Raw genomic sequence first — 18,905 nt, 5'->3', positions numbered from 1 at the left:
GATATTCTTGTTGCGTGACTGGGAATTTTTAAATATTCTATTTTTCGGGGGAAGGTACACATGGCTCTAGCGGAAGATATTTTTTCAACTCCTTAAGCAAGTCCTCAGGCCAGCAGACTTTTACTCCGGCATCTCCTGTCCTCACCACAGCTCCTCGGAGGAGGTGAGAGGAGGAGGTGAAAGCGTTTGGCTCCGTAACCTCAGCAGGCTGCTCCACCACTCCAACCCTCTCTTCTCAGTCTAGTCCCTCCGCCTACTCCTCTTTGTCCGCCCCCGCCCCCGCCCCCACTCCCACCCCACCCCCACCCCTCAGGCGTGCTTTTTTGGGCTGGGTTGCGTCCCATTGATTCGCTCTGCTCTGTCGGTGTCCCTCGGGCGGCCAGGGCTGCATCCCAGGAGTAACTGCACGCCGGGGTTCTAGCCTGGGTGCCCAGTAACGTCCTGGACTGCAATAGGGCACCGAAGTTAAAGTGAGTCCCGGAGGCAGTTCCTGGACCGAGGTAGGGCGCACCCCAGGAATTGCCCCGGGGGCTAGCCTGGAGTTTGGGGAGGGGGTGAAGGGAGGTGGAGGTCTCTCTAGCTCCATCCCTTCCACTCTGAAACCGAAAGCGCTGTGGGTTAGGGACCACTTCCTCTCGCCTGGCAAGCCCAGACGAGCTTGTGGGGGCGGCCTCTCTTGTTCAAGGGCAGGCCTGGGCTGGGGACCCCCGCTGCTGTGCCTCCTTTCGTATTCCTCTCTTCTAACGGGGCCAGCACCGGCAGAGTCTGCCCGGGATCGGGACTGGCAGCTGCCCTCCCAGGGGGCACGACAGGAAGTTTTACATTCCCTCCACTTTGGGGAGAGGAGGTGGAAAGAGAGTCTCTTCGCAGACCTAGAGAGAGGGGCGAGGAGTTCTCCCACGCAAAGGCAAGAATGATCCAGAAAGGAGGAACGAGAACCCTAGGGCAACACCTTAGTGGCCAGGGCTTGGGGGGGGGCGGGGAGGGCGGTGCCAACATGTGTGGAGCGTGGAGACCTGAGAGCTTGGTTGGATTCCTGGGGTCCGCGGGGCAGCTGTCTCGGGGCAGACGACTGGACCGGGGCGGGGGGAAGCGGCAGCGGTAAATTGGTAGGAATGATTTCCCAGGGTCTTAGCTAGGGTCCCGCCTCTGGGGTGGGGTAGGGGTGAGGGGATAGATTCTACTGGGGGGAAAGGGGCGTTCCGAAGCCTTGCTTGGGAGAGTTGTTGAACGTGGAATAATTAGAGGCTGAGGTTTGCTCTGGTGAGTCCTTGGGTCGGGGGTGGGGTGGGTGGGTGCAGAGGGCCCTGCAGCGAAAGGTCTAGATTGTGCCCAAGGCAATCTGAAAAGCCGCTTTACTGCTGTAGGTTGCCTCATTTAATCTTTACCACAGCCCCATATGAGAGGAGGAGCTAATGTAATCTTTATTCTACAAATGAAGAAATTTAGGCTCAGAGTGAATTTGTCATGGTAACACAATTTAATAAGTCCCAGGACTAAGAACCAGCTTTTTTGACTCTGAGACCAGTATTACAGCCATCCGTGCTTCTCAATTCAATTCAGTTCAACAAAAATTTATTAAACACCTACTACTTGTAGGGCCTGTGACACAAACAAAAAATAAAAGTCTCTAACCTAAAGCGGCTTACATTCTGCTGGGGGATAGAACTTGTATGCTGATAAGTAAATACAAAGTAACCTAAAGAAATAGAGATAATTAACCCCTGGCCGGGGGGGGGGGGGGGAAGGAACCAGGAAAAAGCACCTTGAAAGGGGAGTGACACCTGCACTGTGGTTTGAAAGAAGCTAGGAATTCTGGAAATAGAGATGAGGGGAGCACATTCCAGGCATAGGGGACAGTCTATGCAAAGGTACGGAGCCTGCAGATGCAATGTCATGTATGGGACCAGCAAACAGGCCATTTTTACCAGAATGAGGAGTATGTGAAGGAGAGGCATTTGAAATAAGATTGGAGAGTAGAGGTGGGACCAGGTTGTGGAAAGTTTTGACTTCAGCAGTTAGGAAAACATCTGGGGTGTAACTAAAGCTTGTGGTCTTTGATGCCTCCACTTTGCACCAAGTCCTCATGACAAAAAAAAGCCTGTGAAGTCATTTACTTGGATGGAATGCCTTTTTCTTCCTTTGGCTGTTCCTTACAGAGATGTTGGGGGAGAAAACTACAGAAAGGAAGGTAATAAAGCCATTTTGTAACACCTACCATGTACCAGACTTCTTACAAATATGATCTCATTTGGTCCTCACGTCAATCCTGCAAGGTAGGTGTTATTATCTTCATTTGACAATTGAGGAAGTTGAGGTAAAGTGACTTGCCCAGGGTCATGCAGCTAGTACATGTCTGAGGTTGGATTTGAACTCAGCTTTTCCTGACAGCAAGCCCCACTCTCTAGCTAATAGCCAACCTTGATGTCTTCAAAACTATAATGTTGATAGATCTTTGAAGGTAAAATATTTGCCTACACACTTTTATCCTGTGCACTTGTGGTTTAATAAGGCCAATCCTTTATTATGTTAATTTTATACAGTTTGCAAAATGGTAGTTTCTACCATTTCCTAAAGCCACAATGTTTATTGGAACGTAGCTTTACCTCTACTAGAAGGATAGTCTTTCATTGATCACTCCTCTTTTTGTAAGATTTAGTTTTTATGCTTTTGCTCCCTTTTCTACTTATATTGGAAGTTCTAGGTGTTAGAATTGTCTAAACTTTCTCTCCAGGGGAAATCAGTCCCATTTCTTTTCCTACATTTTCTTACACACAAAATCATTCACTTCTATTTTTTTTTCTTCTTACCTCTCCTGACAGTTTTCATCCCACCATATTCTACCAAGCTTTTGTACCATTCATTTCTCGAGCTGCATTATCAGCTTTGGTGCTGGGAGAATAAGGATATCCATAAGTCCAAAAGCCTACCCACTAGCGATTCTTTCTCTACTTTGCCCAATTCTTCAGAGAACTGGAGAGTGGAGCATTTATATCTGTTATTCAAATACTCACTGTTGAAAATTCTCAGTCAGTATAATTTTTATTCAAAGTGTGAGCCAAGCAATATGAAGAAATTCAAGATGCCAGTTTTCTTTTTTTTTCCTTTTTTAAAAAAATTTTTAGGCAATTAGGGTTAAATGACTTGCCCAGGGTCACACAGCTAATAAGTGTCAAATGTCTGGTCTGAAGCTGGATTTCAACTTGGGTTCTGCTGACTCCAGGGCTGGGTGCTCTATCCACTGCGCCACCTAGCTGCCACCAATATGCCAGTGTTCTTAGGACTACTGAAGAAAAGAAACTCAGATTCTGATGCAAACAACTGGACAAGATAAAGTCTCCCAAATTGGGTCAGAATAAAAAAGGGAAGCTGAATAAGATAAATGGGGAAAAAATTAATACCTTGAACATTAGAAAGTATAGAACTTCAAAAAATTTCTCAGACTTGTATATGGTAATAGTAATACTATTACCATCCCCCAGTTGGGAAAGTCTGTGATGATAAAAAAAACTGCTATAAATTTAGTAAACGAATTTGTGTTTTTACTAATCACAAGAAAGCCTACATATATTTGAAAAATGTTAATATGTTTCTGTACAAGACATATTGTTTATTCAGGCTGCAGAAGGCAAGCTGCATATTTCCTTAGAGCTATATAAAAGTCAAAATTCTAATACTGGACATACTTTCTGAATTCGTGGACCCCTCAGAATAACTTGTTCCCACCTTCTCAAGTGTTTATAAACCACCCAAGGTGGAAACCACTTCAGACACCATGACTTGTTATAGTTCTTTTGGGTCTAAAAAGTGACTGTAGTAGGAAGAATGGATAGTAGTCACTGGCCATCTCTGAACAAATATTGGTGGAATGCCCAGTATGTTCAAAAACATGTGCTGAGTGGCAGGGATTCAGAGAAGGAGGAGATTTGGCCCCTGCCTCTCTCTCCTTTGTGATATTGAGAGTAAAGGGCTCTTGTATATTGCAAGGCAAATAATTTGCTGAATATTAGGGAACTGTATGCCAAACCTGAGCTCTTTGACCATTGAGGTAGGGGATTGGTGGAAAGTCAAAATCAGAACTTGGCTGAGCAGCCCCTTGGGAACTAGTTGTTACCTCAAACATAGCAGGGTATCTTTGAAGTATTCTTTGCTTCAGATAAATGTTTCCCTTCCCTACCCCACTCCCTTTCATTATGCTTTCACATTTTAAATCTAATCCAACTTTATCCTTAGCTCCCTTGTGGATTAGAAGATGCGGAATTAGTGGTGCCCAGTCTACATCCCAGAAGCAAGAGAGCAAAGGGTTGAGGTGAACTAGAAGAAGTAAAAATTATCTTGGAGGGCAAGGGAGTGGTTTAAATGGAGATCCGAGAGAGTGAAGAAAACGCCTGCCAAAGCAAACAGAGGCAGCCAATCCAGAGAGCCAGGTGGAGAGTAAACTGAATCTGATGTAAATTAAATAGGTCTGGAGCCAGTAGATCCACACAGAGGAAGGAAAGGGAAACACCCCTGACTGAGAAGTGCAATGCTTCAGTGATTGACAGATTGCTTCATGTAAATTGCCAACTACAGACAGTATCTTTTTATGGCTCTTGTGTGCTAGCTACACCCAGTTCTCCATCAGGTTTGTCTGCCTCTCACTGCACCCAGATCTTACAGACGGGAAAAGCTGAAGCACTTAGAAGTTAAAGTGACTTGGGTAATTTAATTACAGAACCCATGTAAAACAGAGGTAAAACCCAGCACCCAGCCTTGGTTCCCAGTGCCAAACATTCTCCATTAGGCTACTGTTTATTAATCATGCATCCACCAACTGGAACCATCAAATTTTTACTGATGGGAAAAATTTGTACTGTAAAAGGCAGTGACTTACCACATATAAACTTCAGAAACCAGTGGATAGAGCCCTGGGTGTGACATCAGGAAGATCTGAGTTCAAATCTAGCCTCAGATATTTACTGTGTGACCCTTGGCAAGTCATTTTACCACTGTTTGCCTCAGTTTCCTCATCTGTAAAATGGAGATAATAATTGTATCTACCTCCTAGGATTATTGTGAGGATTAAATGAGATAATGCATAGTGCCTGACACATAGTAAAAGCTGTATTTTGTTGTTCAGTTGTTTCAGTCATGTCTGACTTCATGATCCCATTTGAGGTTTTCTTGGCAAAGATTCTAAAGTGGTTTGCCGTTTTCTTCTCTACCTTATTTTCAGATGAGGAAACTGAGGCAAACGGGGTGAAATGACTTAACCTAGGGTCATACAGCAAGTTAAGTGTCTGAGGCCAGATTATAAATGTTAGCTATTATTATTAATATGGTGTAAAGCATGCTCTATCTGGAGTCAAAGGACCCCACTTTAAACCATACCTCTACCACCTACTACATTTGTGACCTTGGGCAAGTCAGAGTGGATAGGATCCTGGACTTGGACTCAGGGATCCCTGGGTTCAAATGGTTAATGGGGATAGCAGTCCTCTTAGTCCCCCTTTGGGGGAGGAGCTGGAAGGATGGGGAAACTCAAATGAGATGGCATACATAAAGCTCTGAGTTATAGTATATTGATAACAAACATGGGAGGCCTTGAGCCAACAACATTCCCAAGTGTGACCAGAATCAGATTAAAATGTAATTGGGGAACATTTAACAAAGTACAGTAGAACATAGATAATGTTTACATGTGGTTTTCTAAGTCAATGTGCAGTGGCAGGGAGTCTTACGTATAGTTTGGTGGTCCAGGTTTCTAGATGAGTTTAACACTACTGTGTAGTGGATAAAAGAGCCATCCTCAGTCAGGGAACTCGATTCAACGGGTTAGTGCCCTCAAGCTCAGGCTGTCAGTTGTAAAGTTGGTAGAGAGAGTTTTCTCATTGAGTTCTCTATATCAAAGAAATCCTAGATCTGGTCCAGAATGTAAAGTTCCCTGCAAATGTTAAAGTAGGCTGTAAATGTCAGTTGTGAAGCCACTTCGTCTCTCTGGACCTCAGTGTCCTCTGCACCAGATGACCTCTGAGGGCCCTTCCAGCTCCAGGTCTACCTCCCAGGGATCCCTCTGGCTTCTCCTTTTGTCTTTGTACTCTCTTTCTTGGACCCTTGTCCCTAATGCATGGATCTCAAAGAATACTTGTGCAGAGGCAGAGAGGGTGGAGTTACCTAGGGCATAGAATTGAGATGTTTTACTGGTTTAAAGTGCAGTTTTAGTTGGAAAACACAGCTTTGGACTATAAACTTGGTTTCCAAAGGAGCCAGATTCTACTTTGTCAGTAGCTTGGTACAGTGAGAAAAGCCTCTGGCTTTGGGAGTCAGAAGATATGGATTCAAATTGTGTCTTCAGTGCTGCCTGTGTGATCTTGGGCAAAGCATTTAATTTCTTCAACTGTAAAATGAATGAGTAGGACTGGATGGGGACTACATGGTCTCTGGGGTGCTGTCCAGCTCTGCCTCTCTGATCATATTTCACCTGGCAGAAAACCCATCTTAGGAATCATACCTTCAGTTTGCACAGCTCCCAAGAACCTGGAAGATATTTCAGTAGAAACACCTGTGATTTAAGGGTCATTCTATGTTATCTCCTACAGGAATAATGCTTACCCAGTGAGCTTAGTTAGTGCCACCCATAGGCCTTGAACCCTGCTAGGGTTCACAGTCAGGTGGCAGGTGCTCATATGCCAAGGGTCCATGTCAGTGAACAAACATTTATTAAGTGCTTACTAGCACTGGGGATGCAAAAAAAACAAACTTTGCCCTCAAGGAGTGTACATTTAAATGGAGGTGATATAGAAGAACAGTGAGCAAGACGAGCACAATTAATCAGGTTAAGTTTCATCAGAAAAAAAAAGATTCCACTAAGTGAAAGGAGAAAATACAGTCATAAAAAACTAAGATATCACTAGTTATAATAACAAGACAAGAAAAACAAATTGAAGAATTAGAATAGGCAATGAGGAAACAAAACTATCAGTCTTTGCAGACAATATGGTAGTATACTTAGAGAATCCTAAAGAATCAACTGAAAAAGTAGTTGAAACAACTGATGCAAATTTTAGCAAAGTTGCAGGATATAAAATAAACCCAAATAAATCATTAGTATTTCTATATATTTCCAGCAAATTATATGAAGAAAAGATAGAGAAATCCCACTTAAAATGACTGCAGACAATACTTGGGAGTCTTGCTGCCAAGATAAACCCAGGAAGTATATGAACACAGTTGAACCCAGGAACGCAAAGGCATATCTTAACAGCTGGAAATATATTATTTACTCATGGTTATGCTGAGTCAAAATTTAAAAATGACAATTCTCCCTAAATTAATTTTACTTATTCAGTGCCATACCAATTAGACTACCAAAAATTACTTTGTGGAACTAGAAAAATAATAACAGAACTCACCTGAGAAAACAAATGGTCAAGAATATCAAGGGAATTAATGAAAAAAAAAATGTGAAGATCAGTACCTGATCTCAATTACATGCAAAGAGGTAATCATGAAAACAGTCTGGTATAAGCTAAACAGAGTGGTGAGTCAGTGGGATACATTAGGTACACAATACACAGTAGTAAATGACCATAGTAATGTAGCATTTGATAAATCCAAAGGTCCAAGCTTTTGGGATAAGAACTCACTATTTTGACAAAAACCATTGGGAAAATTGGAAAGCAGTTTGGCAGAAACTAAGTACAGACAGACATCTCACAGCATGTACCAAGATAAGGTCAAAATGGTTTCGTGATTTAGACATAAAGGGTAATAGGAAATTGGGGGAGCGTGGGAAATTTTGCCAGTTAGATCTGTGGATAAGGAAAGAATTTGTAACCAAACAAGGGGTAGAGAGTATCACGGAGGTAAAATAGATAATTTTGATTACGTTATATTTAAAAAGGTTTGCACAAACAAAACCAGTGCAGTCAAGATTAGAAGGAAAGCAGGAAATTGGGGGAGGGGGCAGATTTTACAGCAAGTTTTTTTGATAAAGGCCTCATTTATCAAATAAATAGAGAAGTGAGTCAAATTTTTAACATTATGGGTCATTCCCCAATTGATAAATGGATATGAACAGAGTTTTCAGAAGGACAAATCAAAGCTATCTATATTCATATGAAAAAATGCCCTAAATCACTATTGATTAGAGAAACGTAAAGTAAAACAGCTCTGAGATACCACCTCATATCGGCCAGATTGGCTAACAAGACAGAAGAAGAAAATGAAAAATGCTTGAAAGGATGTGGGAATAATTGGGACACTAATGTACTACTGGTGGAGTTATTAACTGGTCTGACCATTCTAGAGAATATTTTGGAATTATGCCCAAAAGCTATAAAACTGTGCATACCCTTTGACCCAGAAATGCCACTACTAGGTCTATATCCATAAAGAGATCAAAGGAAAAGGAAAAGGATCTATGTAGGGAAAAATATTTATACAAGCTCTTTTTGTAGTGGCAAAGAATTAAAATTGAGGGGATGCCCATCAATTGGGGAATGGGCGAACAAGCAGTGGTATATAATTGTGATATAATACTTCAGCTACAAGAAGTAATGAGAAGGATTGTGTCAGAAAAACCTGGGAAGATATATATGAACTAATGCAAAATTTCATTATTTCATTATTTTTCTTTTTGTTTTTGCAACATGATTCAGATGGAAATATGTTTTGCATGATTTCATATGTACAATTGATATTACATTTCTTGCCTTCTCAGTGAAGGAGAAAGGGGAGGGAGGGAGGGAATCTGGAACTCAGAATTTTTTAAATGAATATTAAAAATAGATGAATAACAAATTTATTTAAAACAAACAAAAAACAGCCAACAATCCCAACCTGTCAGAATCTGCAGGAGCTGAAGGAAAAGAATAATAGTCGGGAAGTAGGCCCACAAACCTGGTTCTGAAATAACTGACCTAGACTGATGTCATGTAGCTGAGGTGGGAAATATAGAAAGAGGATTAGCAATAGACCCTGATGAGCAAATCTTGATCTTTTGGGTTACTGCTGTAAAGAAAAGTATGTCTTATGAGCTAGAGGGTGGCTTGAATTCTGATTTTTTTGTTTTAGGTTATGGAAGCTGTTTTCTATTTCATCATTTAGATTTTCTTGTATGTCAAGCAGGGTGGTAGGGTGGGTAAGTAAGGAAAATTACTTATCCAGGTAATTACTATGAGGAGGGAATCCAGAAAACCCACCAGTTCACTTCAAGGCTTCCTGATTGGCCGGGAGTGATTCAAGAATTGGAAAAATGGATGAATCAGATCAATCCAGAGAGGCCAGGGGTTGGTCAGTCCCAAAATTGACTGAGATATTCAAGGAGAGGAGCAGCTTTTCATTTGGGGTTGTAAAGGAGCCAGATGCTATGACATGGGCCTTCCATCTTAGAGAAGAATATGGACCATGATAGGCAAGTTTAGTTAAGGACCAAAGTAAAAGTTTAAGCATCACTCAATCTGGGATTAGGTAGATTTATTTTTTATGTTCTTTTCCAATTATCTTATTCTTCAATATTATTCTGAATTCTTACAGTCTGGAGTATGGAAACAAGAGGTAGAAGAGGGAAAGGGGAGTGGTTGCTGGAAATGGGTTCCCAAACAAAGTGGTTGTGGCAGTAGAAAGGGGACTGGTGAGAAGAGGTTGATTATAACATGTCCAAACTCTGGAGATCAGGCTGGACTAGGGCCTGAGGGAGGGCCAAGAAAGAGGTACATTGCCGTGAGTCAGGGCTCAGGAATAAGGGAAAGTTTATAAATCATTGAAATACAAAACAGTGCTTGGCACATAGTAAATGTTTAATAAATTTTTTTCACTAGTTTCATTCATTCATGAAGGTAAAAGCTGTTAGAATGGTTCTAAGCAGAGGAACTGTTTCCCTAGGATGATGATTACGGCTTAGTGAGGCCCAAGGCCCAATACCAGATATTTCTCAAATGTAGCCTTCTTAACAAGGTCCAGGTCATGGTAGAATTCTTGTCTGGGCCTATTAACTTTGCACATAGAAACCTTTGTTCCCAAGCTTCAACTAATACTATAAACCCAGCTATCCGTCTTGCAGACATTCTTATTTGGTCACGAGAGTTTTAGTGTTTTAGCAAAATCCATCCATCCGTCAGTTACCTAGCACACATTTATTAATAGCCTGCTTCGTGCCAGGCACTGTGTGCTAGGTGCAAAGACAAAAATGAAATAGTCCTTGCCCTCAAGGAGCTTACACTTTATTGGGGGAAAGACACGTATACACATAAAAGTAGATACAAAGATATACAGAGTATAGGCAAAGTAATTGAAAGGGTGGGGACAGTAGAATCTAGAAGGATCAGATTGGGAAAGACTTCACATAGGAAGTACCATTTGAGCTTTGAAGAATGGTAGAGATTGTAAGAGGTTGAGGTGACGTGGGGGAGTATATGTCAGGTATAGGGGACAACGTATGCAAAGAACACAGGAGATGGGATGTGAGGTATGGGGAGTAATTAGCAGGCCAGTAATGTGTAATAAGCCTGAAAATGTGGGCTAGAGCCATATTGTGAAGGGGCTTTAAATGTCGGAACATAGGAATTTGATTTTAGAGTCAATGGGGAGGCACCTGGAGCTTTTTGAGCAGGGAGTGACATGGTACTTTAGGAATATCAGTTGAGCAGCTGAGTGGAAAAGTGGGAAGAGGCTTGAGGCAGGGAGAACAATTTGGATGCTCTTGCAATGAGCCGTGTAAAATGTGATGGATGGGGGCCTTCGTGAGGCTAATGGCCATATGATTGAAGAGAAGGGAATGGATGGATGAAAGAGATGTTGTAGAGGTAGAGTCAACATGACCTGGCAACTCATATGGAGTGAGCGAAGAGGGAGAGTCAAGGATGACCAAGGTTAGGAACTTTAATGTCTAGAAAGATGATGGTATTCTTGACAGAAATAGGGGGAAGTTAGGAAGAAGGGGTAGGTTTTGGGGAAAAGATCATGAGTTCTGTTTTGTTTATATTGAGTTGGAGATAACCTTTGGGACTTCTGGTGGGAAGGCAGTTGGTGAAAGACTTGAACTCTGGGGTAAGGGGAGGAGGAGAGGGGGAGGAAGGAGTGAGAAAGAGGAAGGTGGAGAGGGGAAAAAAAGAAAGGGTGAAGAAAGCTCAGGAAGAGAAGGAGAGGATAGGGGAGGGAGAAGCATTTATTAAATGTTTAGTAGGTACAAAGCATTGTGTTAAATACTGGGACATGAACAAAAACAAGACAGTGCCTTCTCTCCAAGAGCTCACATTCTAATGAGGGAGACATCACAAAGACAAAAGGTATCAGCTGCAAGGCAGATGGAAAATTCCCGTAGTCTTTTAGGGTACAGTGGCAAAACAGATATGTTAATACTTCTTTTTTAATGTCACTTCCTCTGATAAAATCATATCATTTCCTGATGATGAGTTATTTGACAGTTGTGAGACTTTGGTGACAAGAACTTTCATTTCTGGGTCTTCAGTAGCTGTGACTGTGCAAGGATCATCCTAGGATGATGACTGAGGACACTGGGCTGAAAGCATTGCTATTCCCAGGGGCCTTGGGTTCAGTAGTCTGTCTCAATCGGGAATTGAGGGGAGATGGTGCCAAAATGGTGGTGATGGCTTGACTTGCTTGGTACATGGTGCCTCCTGTCTCTCTCTCAAGATGCCTTGCTGCTTCAGTTAGTTGCCTGCCTTGTATGTGGCAGTTGGTGCAGAAAACTGGTTCTTGCTTTCCTGGATGATGAGTGTGAGGGCTGGGTTGGAAGCAGGACTTGTGGTCTGGGGGTGCATCCATTCCCATGGTTCTTGTTCCTGTCTGCCTGTTGGTGGCAGTTGCTTAGCAGTTGTTTCTGGTGGTGTTGAGAAAGGTGGATCCCCTCACCACAATAATTTCTCCCTCAATAATGGCTATGGGGGCTGGGGCAGAAACAGATCTGATGGTTTAAGGGGCACTGTTGTTCCCAAGGCTTTGGGGATCAGGGTCCTGGACTGTCTCCATTAAAATCTGAGGGGAAATGGTGGTCAAGGTGGTGGTGGTGGTTTGATTTGCCTGGTACGTAGTCTCCTTTTTCTCCCTCATGGTGACTTGTTGCTTCAGCTAAAGAAATTAAAGAAATTAAGATTTACTCTTATTTAATATGTGGATTGACACTGGCTTCTTCACTCAATCTGTGTGCCAGATGGTCATGTATCATGTACATATTTGAATTTTCCCTAGGGAAGAGTAAGAGTTCCACCTGGCTCAGGATTTGACAGTGGTGCCCTCACTTGTCTGTTTGCTTTGAGTGTATTGAGAAGTATTGCAATTTATATATGCCAAATTTGCAGATTATCTCACCTAGTTTAAATAAGCTAACTTTCACAAAATGGACTAGTAGCTTAAAAAATAATTTTGCAAAGAAACTGTGGATTGAAAATGTTGTTAATTACGTGAGCACAAGGGGATAGCAAAAAAATGGGAGGGCTGACAGTTCTCCATTTCTTAGTATGAGCTCTGTTAGCCATATTGCAAGGTAAAGACAATGGCAATATAAACAAATCTGTCAAGACATCAGCCAAAAAATATAGAAATTATCAAGAAGGTTATTTGAAATATGGGCTTATATCCCCCATGATTGTAAAACCTCACCCTAAGTGTATATGACGTATGCCTTATGAGATATTAATGATAAGATGAAACCATTACAATTAGCAAGACATCTAAAAACTAAGCTTTTGCTTCTACAAGTGATTCAGATGTACCTAACTGATATCTGCATCCTTAAAAAAAGTTAGAAATGATTTTAACCCTCTAAAAAAAATCTTTCAGTCAAAGAATTTCATTGAGCTATGATCTAATTTGCTTAAAAAAAATTTTTTTTAATCCCACCTTCTGATTGACATTAGAGGAAAAGGAAACCTACTAGCTGAATCTCAACAAAAACATTATTTTTCTCCCAAGCATTACTGGTAGATAAAATTGAAAAATGAGCAGCATGATTTAGGAAGAGTAGTCAATGATGCTCTTCTTCCATATGGATCTATGTATTTGTGTCAGTTATTTTTTTCAGGCATAAATAGCAACTAGACCTGTGATTTCATTGAGACAGGAAACTTCCAGGTAGGTAAATTCCATCTACCGATGCAGGTGTGCACTTGGGCAGTGTATGATTTCAGAGAGTTGCCTAACCCTGAAAGTTTAAATGACTTCCGCAGTCACGTACCCAGTATGCATCAGGTCTCCCTGGCTAAAAACCAGTTTTCTATCCACTATAGTACATTGCCTTTTTTGTATCTTGGATAGCCATTAAAACCAAGTACCAAATTAGAACCTCACCTTTGCATTGCTGTATCACAGTGTTAAATCAAGATTTTCTAAAATAATGAAGTTTATTCAATTGTGTTGGTGTTAACAATAATGTTTTTAGGACTTCAATAATTATTTATTTTGTGAGAGCCAAAAGATATTTGTACCATTTGGTAAATAAAGTAAAATTGTGAAATGTATTTTAAAAAATTTGTTCATTTCATCTTTTTATCATTCTTTAAATTTTTTATTTTATGTATGTTTTCAAGTTATATATTATATGAAATATTCAAATTGAAGTGTATTATATGGATTTCAAATGTATATATTGTAATATATAATATATATTATAGTACATGTACATATATTGAGGATATATACATAATACATAATAAATATGCATATATTGGGGAAATTTTTCACTAATGTGGGTGCAAAATCAAAAAAGTTTGGAGATGAACGGTCTAAGGTTTCTTCTAACTCTGGTAGTCTATGATTTTATATTCCTGAGTGCTAAGAAGATGTAGAATTAAAGGAGGGGTCAAAATGTGGTGCAGTTATTCCAATTATTTCTGAAGGAATAAGGTAAAACCTTTTGCGTTACTAGTAGATAGGATTGAGCATAGTGTTGAAGGAGGTGTTTTTCTTTCCACAATTCCTTGCAGTTGGTAGGTCTTAATAAATATGTATTGAACTGCAAAAGAGAAATATATGGGTTAGTCTTGCAAAAGAGGTCGACATTCCAAGTTAGTGGTAAAGGCATGTCTAAAGATCTAAAGAAAAGAATGAAAAGGTCATGTTTGGGGAAAAGGGAGTGGATTGCTCAGGTTAGGACAGAGATTTGGACAGAGGCAGGAGTGATAAAGAAGGGGAGTGACAGGAGATGAGCACTTGATCTTCTTGGCTGCATTTCATGAAGATGCCATGGCATTGGGACCTTTCCCAGGTATGTATGTAGGCAGGTGGATTCTGAGAGTATAGTTGGTTCCTGTTTCTTGGCTAGACAGACTGTCTTGATTCTAGGAATTCCATTTCTGTAACTTAATACTCCATTTGGATTAAATTGACTTGCAGACAGAAAGAAATGATTTGCTGCAAAAAAAAAAGTGAAAATCAGTAAGCAAGTTAAAGGAAAGGTACTTAAAGAATAAAAGACAAAGTCTGAACTCAATCTGGAATTCAAGGTGATTTTCAGGTCATTTTCTCCCCACTGCCTACTTTTCTTAGAACCTAATCTCTTGTTACTTCTCAAAATAGATGCCCTTCCTTCAGCCAAGCTTTTTCATTTTCTCTCCTTTATAAATGTCATGTTCATTCCTCTCCTTCCATTTCTGTGGCTGCAGTAACCTTACTGTGAGCCAACATGCCTTTCCCTTCCTTCAGAACATGTTCAAACATCACCTCTTGTGGGAGACCTTTATGACTAATGCTGCTCAAGTTAATCTGTCTCTTATTATATGTCTTCTCAGGACTGACATAGTTTATACTCTCATATCTGGTACTTAATCATATGGCTCTGATAAAATTATGGATTAAGTTGTTTGTCTTTGGTGCCTTCTTATCTTCCTTTCTCTGCCCTTCCAAGTATTGACTGCTAATAACTCTTGGAGCTTCCTATCCTCCAAGACTCCTAGGTGGGTGTGGGTGGGTGGGTGTGTGCGCGCGCACTACTATCTAGTTGTTTGCTTTGTGTAATACTGTGAGCAGGAGCCATTCAGTAGAACAGCTTAGAAAGCTTTGTTTGATAAGTCTTTCCAGAGAACATAATATCCATAACAAATCTGAGTAGTGATATGTTCTGACATTGAAACAATGTATCCAAAAAGTGAGATCCAGAAAAAAATAACACAGGATCCAGAATCAAGGAATCCAGACCCCAAGGAAACAGTTACAACAGGAACTAGTACTTGGCCCAGGTTGCTCAGTATGCCTAGAATTTAGGAATGAGGAATTCAGACTTTTTTTGAATGTGTTTCTAATCCTTGCTTACCTGTGCAGCTGGTGGGTCCTAGACCTCCTCTCCTCTCCTCTCCTCTTCTAGAAGCCTCTGTGGGCTGTGGACTGTGGAGTTGTAGGGATGTTAAAGATGGAAATCAAAAAGCAGTTTGAGAATATTGAGGCTACTAGTCAGTTTCCTACCCCTATGACTCTAACCATTCCTTTATGAGTTATTGAAATACATAGTCCAGGATTTTTCTTATCGTGGTTTTCAGAGAATTCAGTGATTTTTAAATTATCTCTTGACCTGTTTGGAGTCAATTTTTTAATATCAGCTTATCTTTTCTTGTATTTTTTCAGTTTTCTGATTTTGTTCTAATATTTCTTGTTGTTTTATTGATTTTTGTTTGATCTATTCTAGCTTTCAGAGAATGGATTACTTGAGCAAGGTTTACCACCTTCATTTTGAAACTGTTGTCCTTCTGATTTGTTCCTTAGGAGCTTTTGTTCCAAATCTCTTGCTTTATTTCTTCCAGGTAATCATAGAGCCTTTGTGGAAAATACTGTTTTTCCTTTGGATCATTGCTTGCAGTTGTTTCAGAGTTCAGAGTTTACTCTCTCCTTTTTAGGAGGGAATTTCTAGATTTGTAATAAGTTTTGGTACTGTTTGGTGTTTTCTTTTGTTTCTTCAGCTTTATTTCCTGAATTGGAGCTTTGTTCTAATGCCAGGCTCTGCAACAATTTTGGATAAGGTGGTTGAGACTGTTTAGTCTCAGCCCTGCTTGGCCTTGACCCTGTTTAGTCATTTTTGAGGCAATATGGGTTAAATGACTTGCCCAGGGCAGCTAGTAAGGGTCTGAGGCCAGCTTTGAACTCAGGTGCTCCTGACTCCAGGATTGGTGCTCCATCTACCATGCTGTCTGGCTGCCCCAACCCTGTTTAGTCTTGCCCTGAGTCCCTTGGGTTGCTGCACTGACCACCACCTCTCAGGCTTAGTCTCCTCTGGATCTTTGAGGTTCAGGGTCCCTTATGGCATTTCAGGATAGAATGCTGAGCCCTGAATCCCTAGGCTATTAGAATCTACGCATTACCACACATACACAGGTTGTCACTGTTCCAGAAGTCTTCACGGTGGGTTTTCAGTTGCCTTGGGTCTTTATGGGCTCCAAGAGTTTCTGCTGGAAAAAGAATCTTGTGGTCTACATGTGTCTCTGGCCTTCTCCAGTCATGCTGTGAGGCTATGTGTTTATTTGCTTGCTTTGGGGGCAGCCTTCTTTCTTTCTTTCTTTCTTTCTCTCTTTCTCTCTCTCTCTCTCTCTCTCTCTCTCTCTCTTCTCTCTCTCTCTCTCTTTCTCTCTCTCTCCCTCTCTCTCTCTCTCTCTTTCTCTCTCTCTCCCTCTCTCTCTCCCTCTCCCTTCCTTCCTTCCTTTTAAAAATTAATTTATTTTGATTTATCAACAGTCACTTCCATATGCTTTTGAATTTAAAATTTTTCTCTCCCTTCCTCCTCATCACCCTCCCCAAGACGGTACACAATCTGATATACACTATACATATACATTCCTATTAAACATATTTTCACATTTGTGGTGTTGTAAGAATTAGAACCAATAGGAGGAACCACCAGAAAGAGGAAGCAAAACATGGCAGAAGAAAAAAAATAGCAAATAGTATTCTTTAATCTGCATTCAAACTCCATAGTTCTTTCTTTGGATGTAGATAGCATTTTCCATCACGAAGCCTTTGGAGATGTCTTAGATCCTTGTATTGCTGGGAAGGGTTAAGTTTATCAATACTAGTCATCGCACAACATGGCTGTTTTTGTGTAAAACATTCTCCTGGCTCTGCTCACTTCACTCAGTATCAGTCCACACAAGTCTTTCCAGGTTTTTCTGAAGTCTGCCTGCTCATCATTTCTTATAGCACAATAGTATTCCATTACATTCATATGCCATAACTTGTTTAGCCATTCCCCAATTGATGGGCATCCTCTCAATTTCCAATTCTTTGCCACCACAAAAAGAGCTGCTGTAAATATTTTTGTACATGTGAGTCCTTTCCCCATTTGTATGATCTCTTTGGGATATAGCCCTAGAAGTGCTGTTGCTGGGTCAAAGGGTATGCACATTTTTATAGCCCTTTGGGCATAGTTGCCAATTGCTCTCCAGAATGGTTGGATCATTTCACAACTCCACCAACAATGCATTACTGTTCCAATTTTCCCACATCTTCTCCAACATTTATCATTTTCTTGTTTTGTCATCTTGGCCAATCAGATGTGGGGGACAGCCTTCTTTCATATTGCCTGTGGGCTGCTGGCTGACTTTTTGTGCAGTTCTGGGGTGGAAGAAGTTATTTATTATAGTTTCTCATTGAATTTCTTGACCATCATTTTGTCCCATGTGAATTTCAGGTTTCTTCTGGAGTAGGTGTGGGGGATCTGAGAAGACTGACAGTTCAGGCAGCTATCTTGGTGGGAGTTGCTTAATAAAAAGTCTATTTCCTTGACCATGAACTTCTCTTCATATTAATAATAGCTCACATTTATATAGTGCTTTATAGTTTACAAGACACTTCACTTACATAAAAGCTCATTTGATAATGGTCATCAGTGGACAGAATATGGGAAGAGGGAGTGAATATATGTTCCTTTTGGGCCTTCTGAGACAGTGACCTGTGAAAGACACTTAATAAATACTTGCTTATTGACTAATTAAAAGACTGTTTGTATCCATGTCATTCTGAGGAACTTAAGTTGGAAGGCCACTAGACTTGATACCTGTGTAATTGGAAAGGATCTGTTCTGGTTGGCTGGTCTGGGGTTTTGTGTTGAGAACTAATTTTGGTTACCAACTTAAAGGGGTTTTCTGGGTGTCTGTTGACAGTGATACATTTATATATGACCATGACAGCCTCTAGGATAGTTTGTAAATTTGATTGGGGGTTTTCAGCTCTTCCAGTTAGGGGTAGATTTCCTGAATATTGTGTGAATTGTGAGGGAGGGAAAGAAATTAGTGTGAAATCTGAAGACCATGGTACATTCTGGTTTAGGTGTAAATGGAGTAACCAAGTCAGAATCAGTAGCAACAAATAAGAGAGTCCATTATCTTTATGGTCATTAATGTACCAGTTGTTGTTCAGTCATTTCAGTTGGGTCTGACTTTGTGACTGCATTCAGGGTTTTCTTGGCAAGGATTCTGTAGTGGTTTGCCATTTCCTTCTCCAGCTCACTTTGCAGACGAGAAAACTGAAGAAAACAGGGTGAAGTGACTTGCCCGTGTCATCAGCTGCTAAGTATCTGAAGTCATAATTGAACTCAGGTTTTCCAGACTCAAGGCCAGTGCTCTATCCACTGTGCCCCCTCCTGTATAGTTTTGTCATTTCTGTCTAGCTGTTGGTTTAAAGGTGAATGTAATATAAGATGAATCTTGATTTGTAGTGTGGAAGAAAGGAGGAACATCACTAGGAGATGAGCTGTTGTCTACATTTGAGGATAAAATGGGTAGGCAGACAGTGATGCTGCAGAGTTTCCCAGAGGGAAAAAATCATGTGTGCTACCCCTCTGCTGTTGAGAAGTCCATCATGGAAGAGGAGATGGGACACCTTGGTCAAAATGTTCGGTCACCAACACCGTCATAATGTCTTGAGTATTAGAAGGAGATAAGTCAGTAATAAATTATGAGGCTCAGTAGGAAGAGGGATTTCTTGCT

The 18,905-nt window shown here is 40.9% G+C and overlaps 1 protein-coding gene across 4 annotated transcripts in view; it reads left to right on the top strand.

Moving 5' to 3' along the window:
- Positions 1 to 332: 332 nt before the first annotated feature.
- TRAF5 (TNF receptor associated factor 5) overlaps positions 333 to 18,905 on the top strand; it is a 56,541-nt gene continuing 37,968 nt past the window's right edge. For 2 of the 4 annotated variants that reach the window (XM_078156329.1, XM_078156328.1), the window contains exons 1-2: positions 333 to 500; positions 2,160 to 2,276. In XM_078156329.1, the coding sequence (XP_078012455.1) occupies positions 2,242 to 2,276 (35 nt within the window). In that variant the 5' untranslated portion in view covers positions 333 to 500; positions 2,160 to 2,241. The remainder of the gene's footprint in view (positions 501 to 2,159; positions 2,277 to 18,905) is intronic. The other 2 variants (XM_021007853.2, XM_021007852.2) reach the window with 2 other exon arrangements.

The sequence above is a fragment of the Phascolarctos cinereus genome, unplaced genomic scaffold, assembly GCF_003287225.1.
Source record: "Phascolarctos cinereus isolate Bilbo 61053 unplaced genomic scaffold, phaCin_HiC Scaffold_5;HRSCAF=322, whole genome shotgun sequence".
NCBI classification, from domain to species: domain Eukaryota; kingdom Metazoa; phylum Chordata; class Mammalia; order Diprotodontia; family Phascolarctidae; genus Phascolarctos; species Phascolarctos cinereus.
Note: the sequence above shows the minus strand (reverse complement) of the source record. Positions and strands in the feature narration are given on the sequence as shown.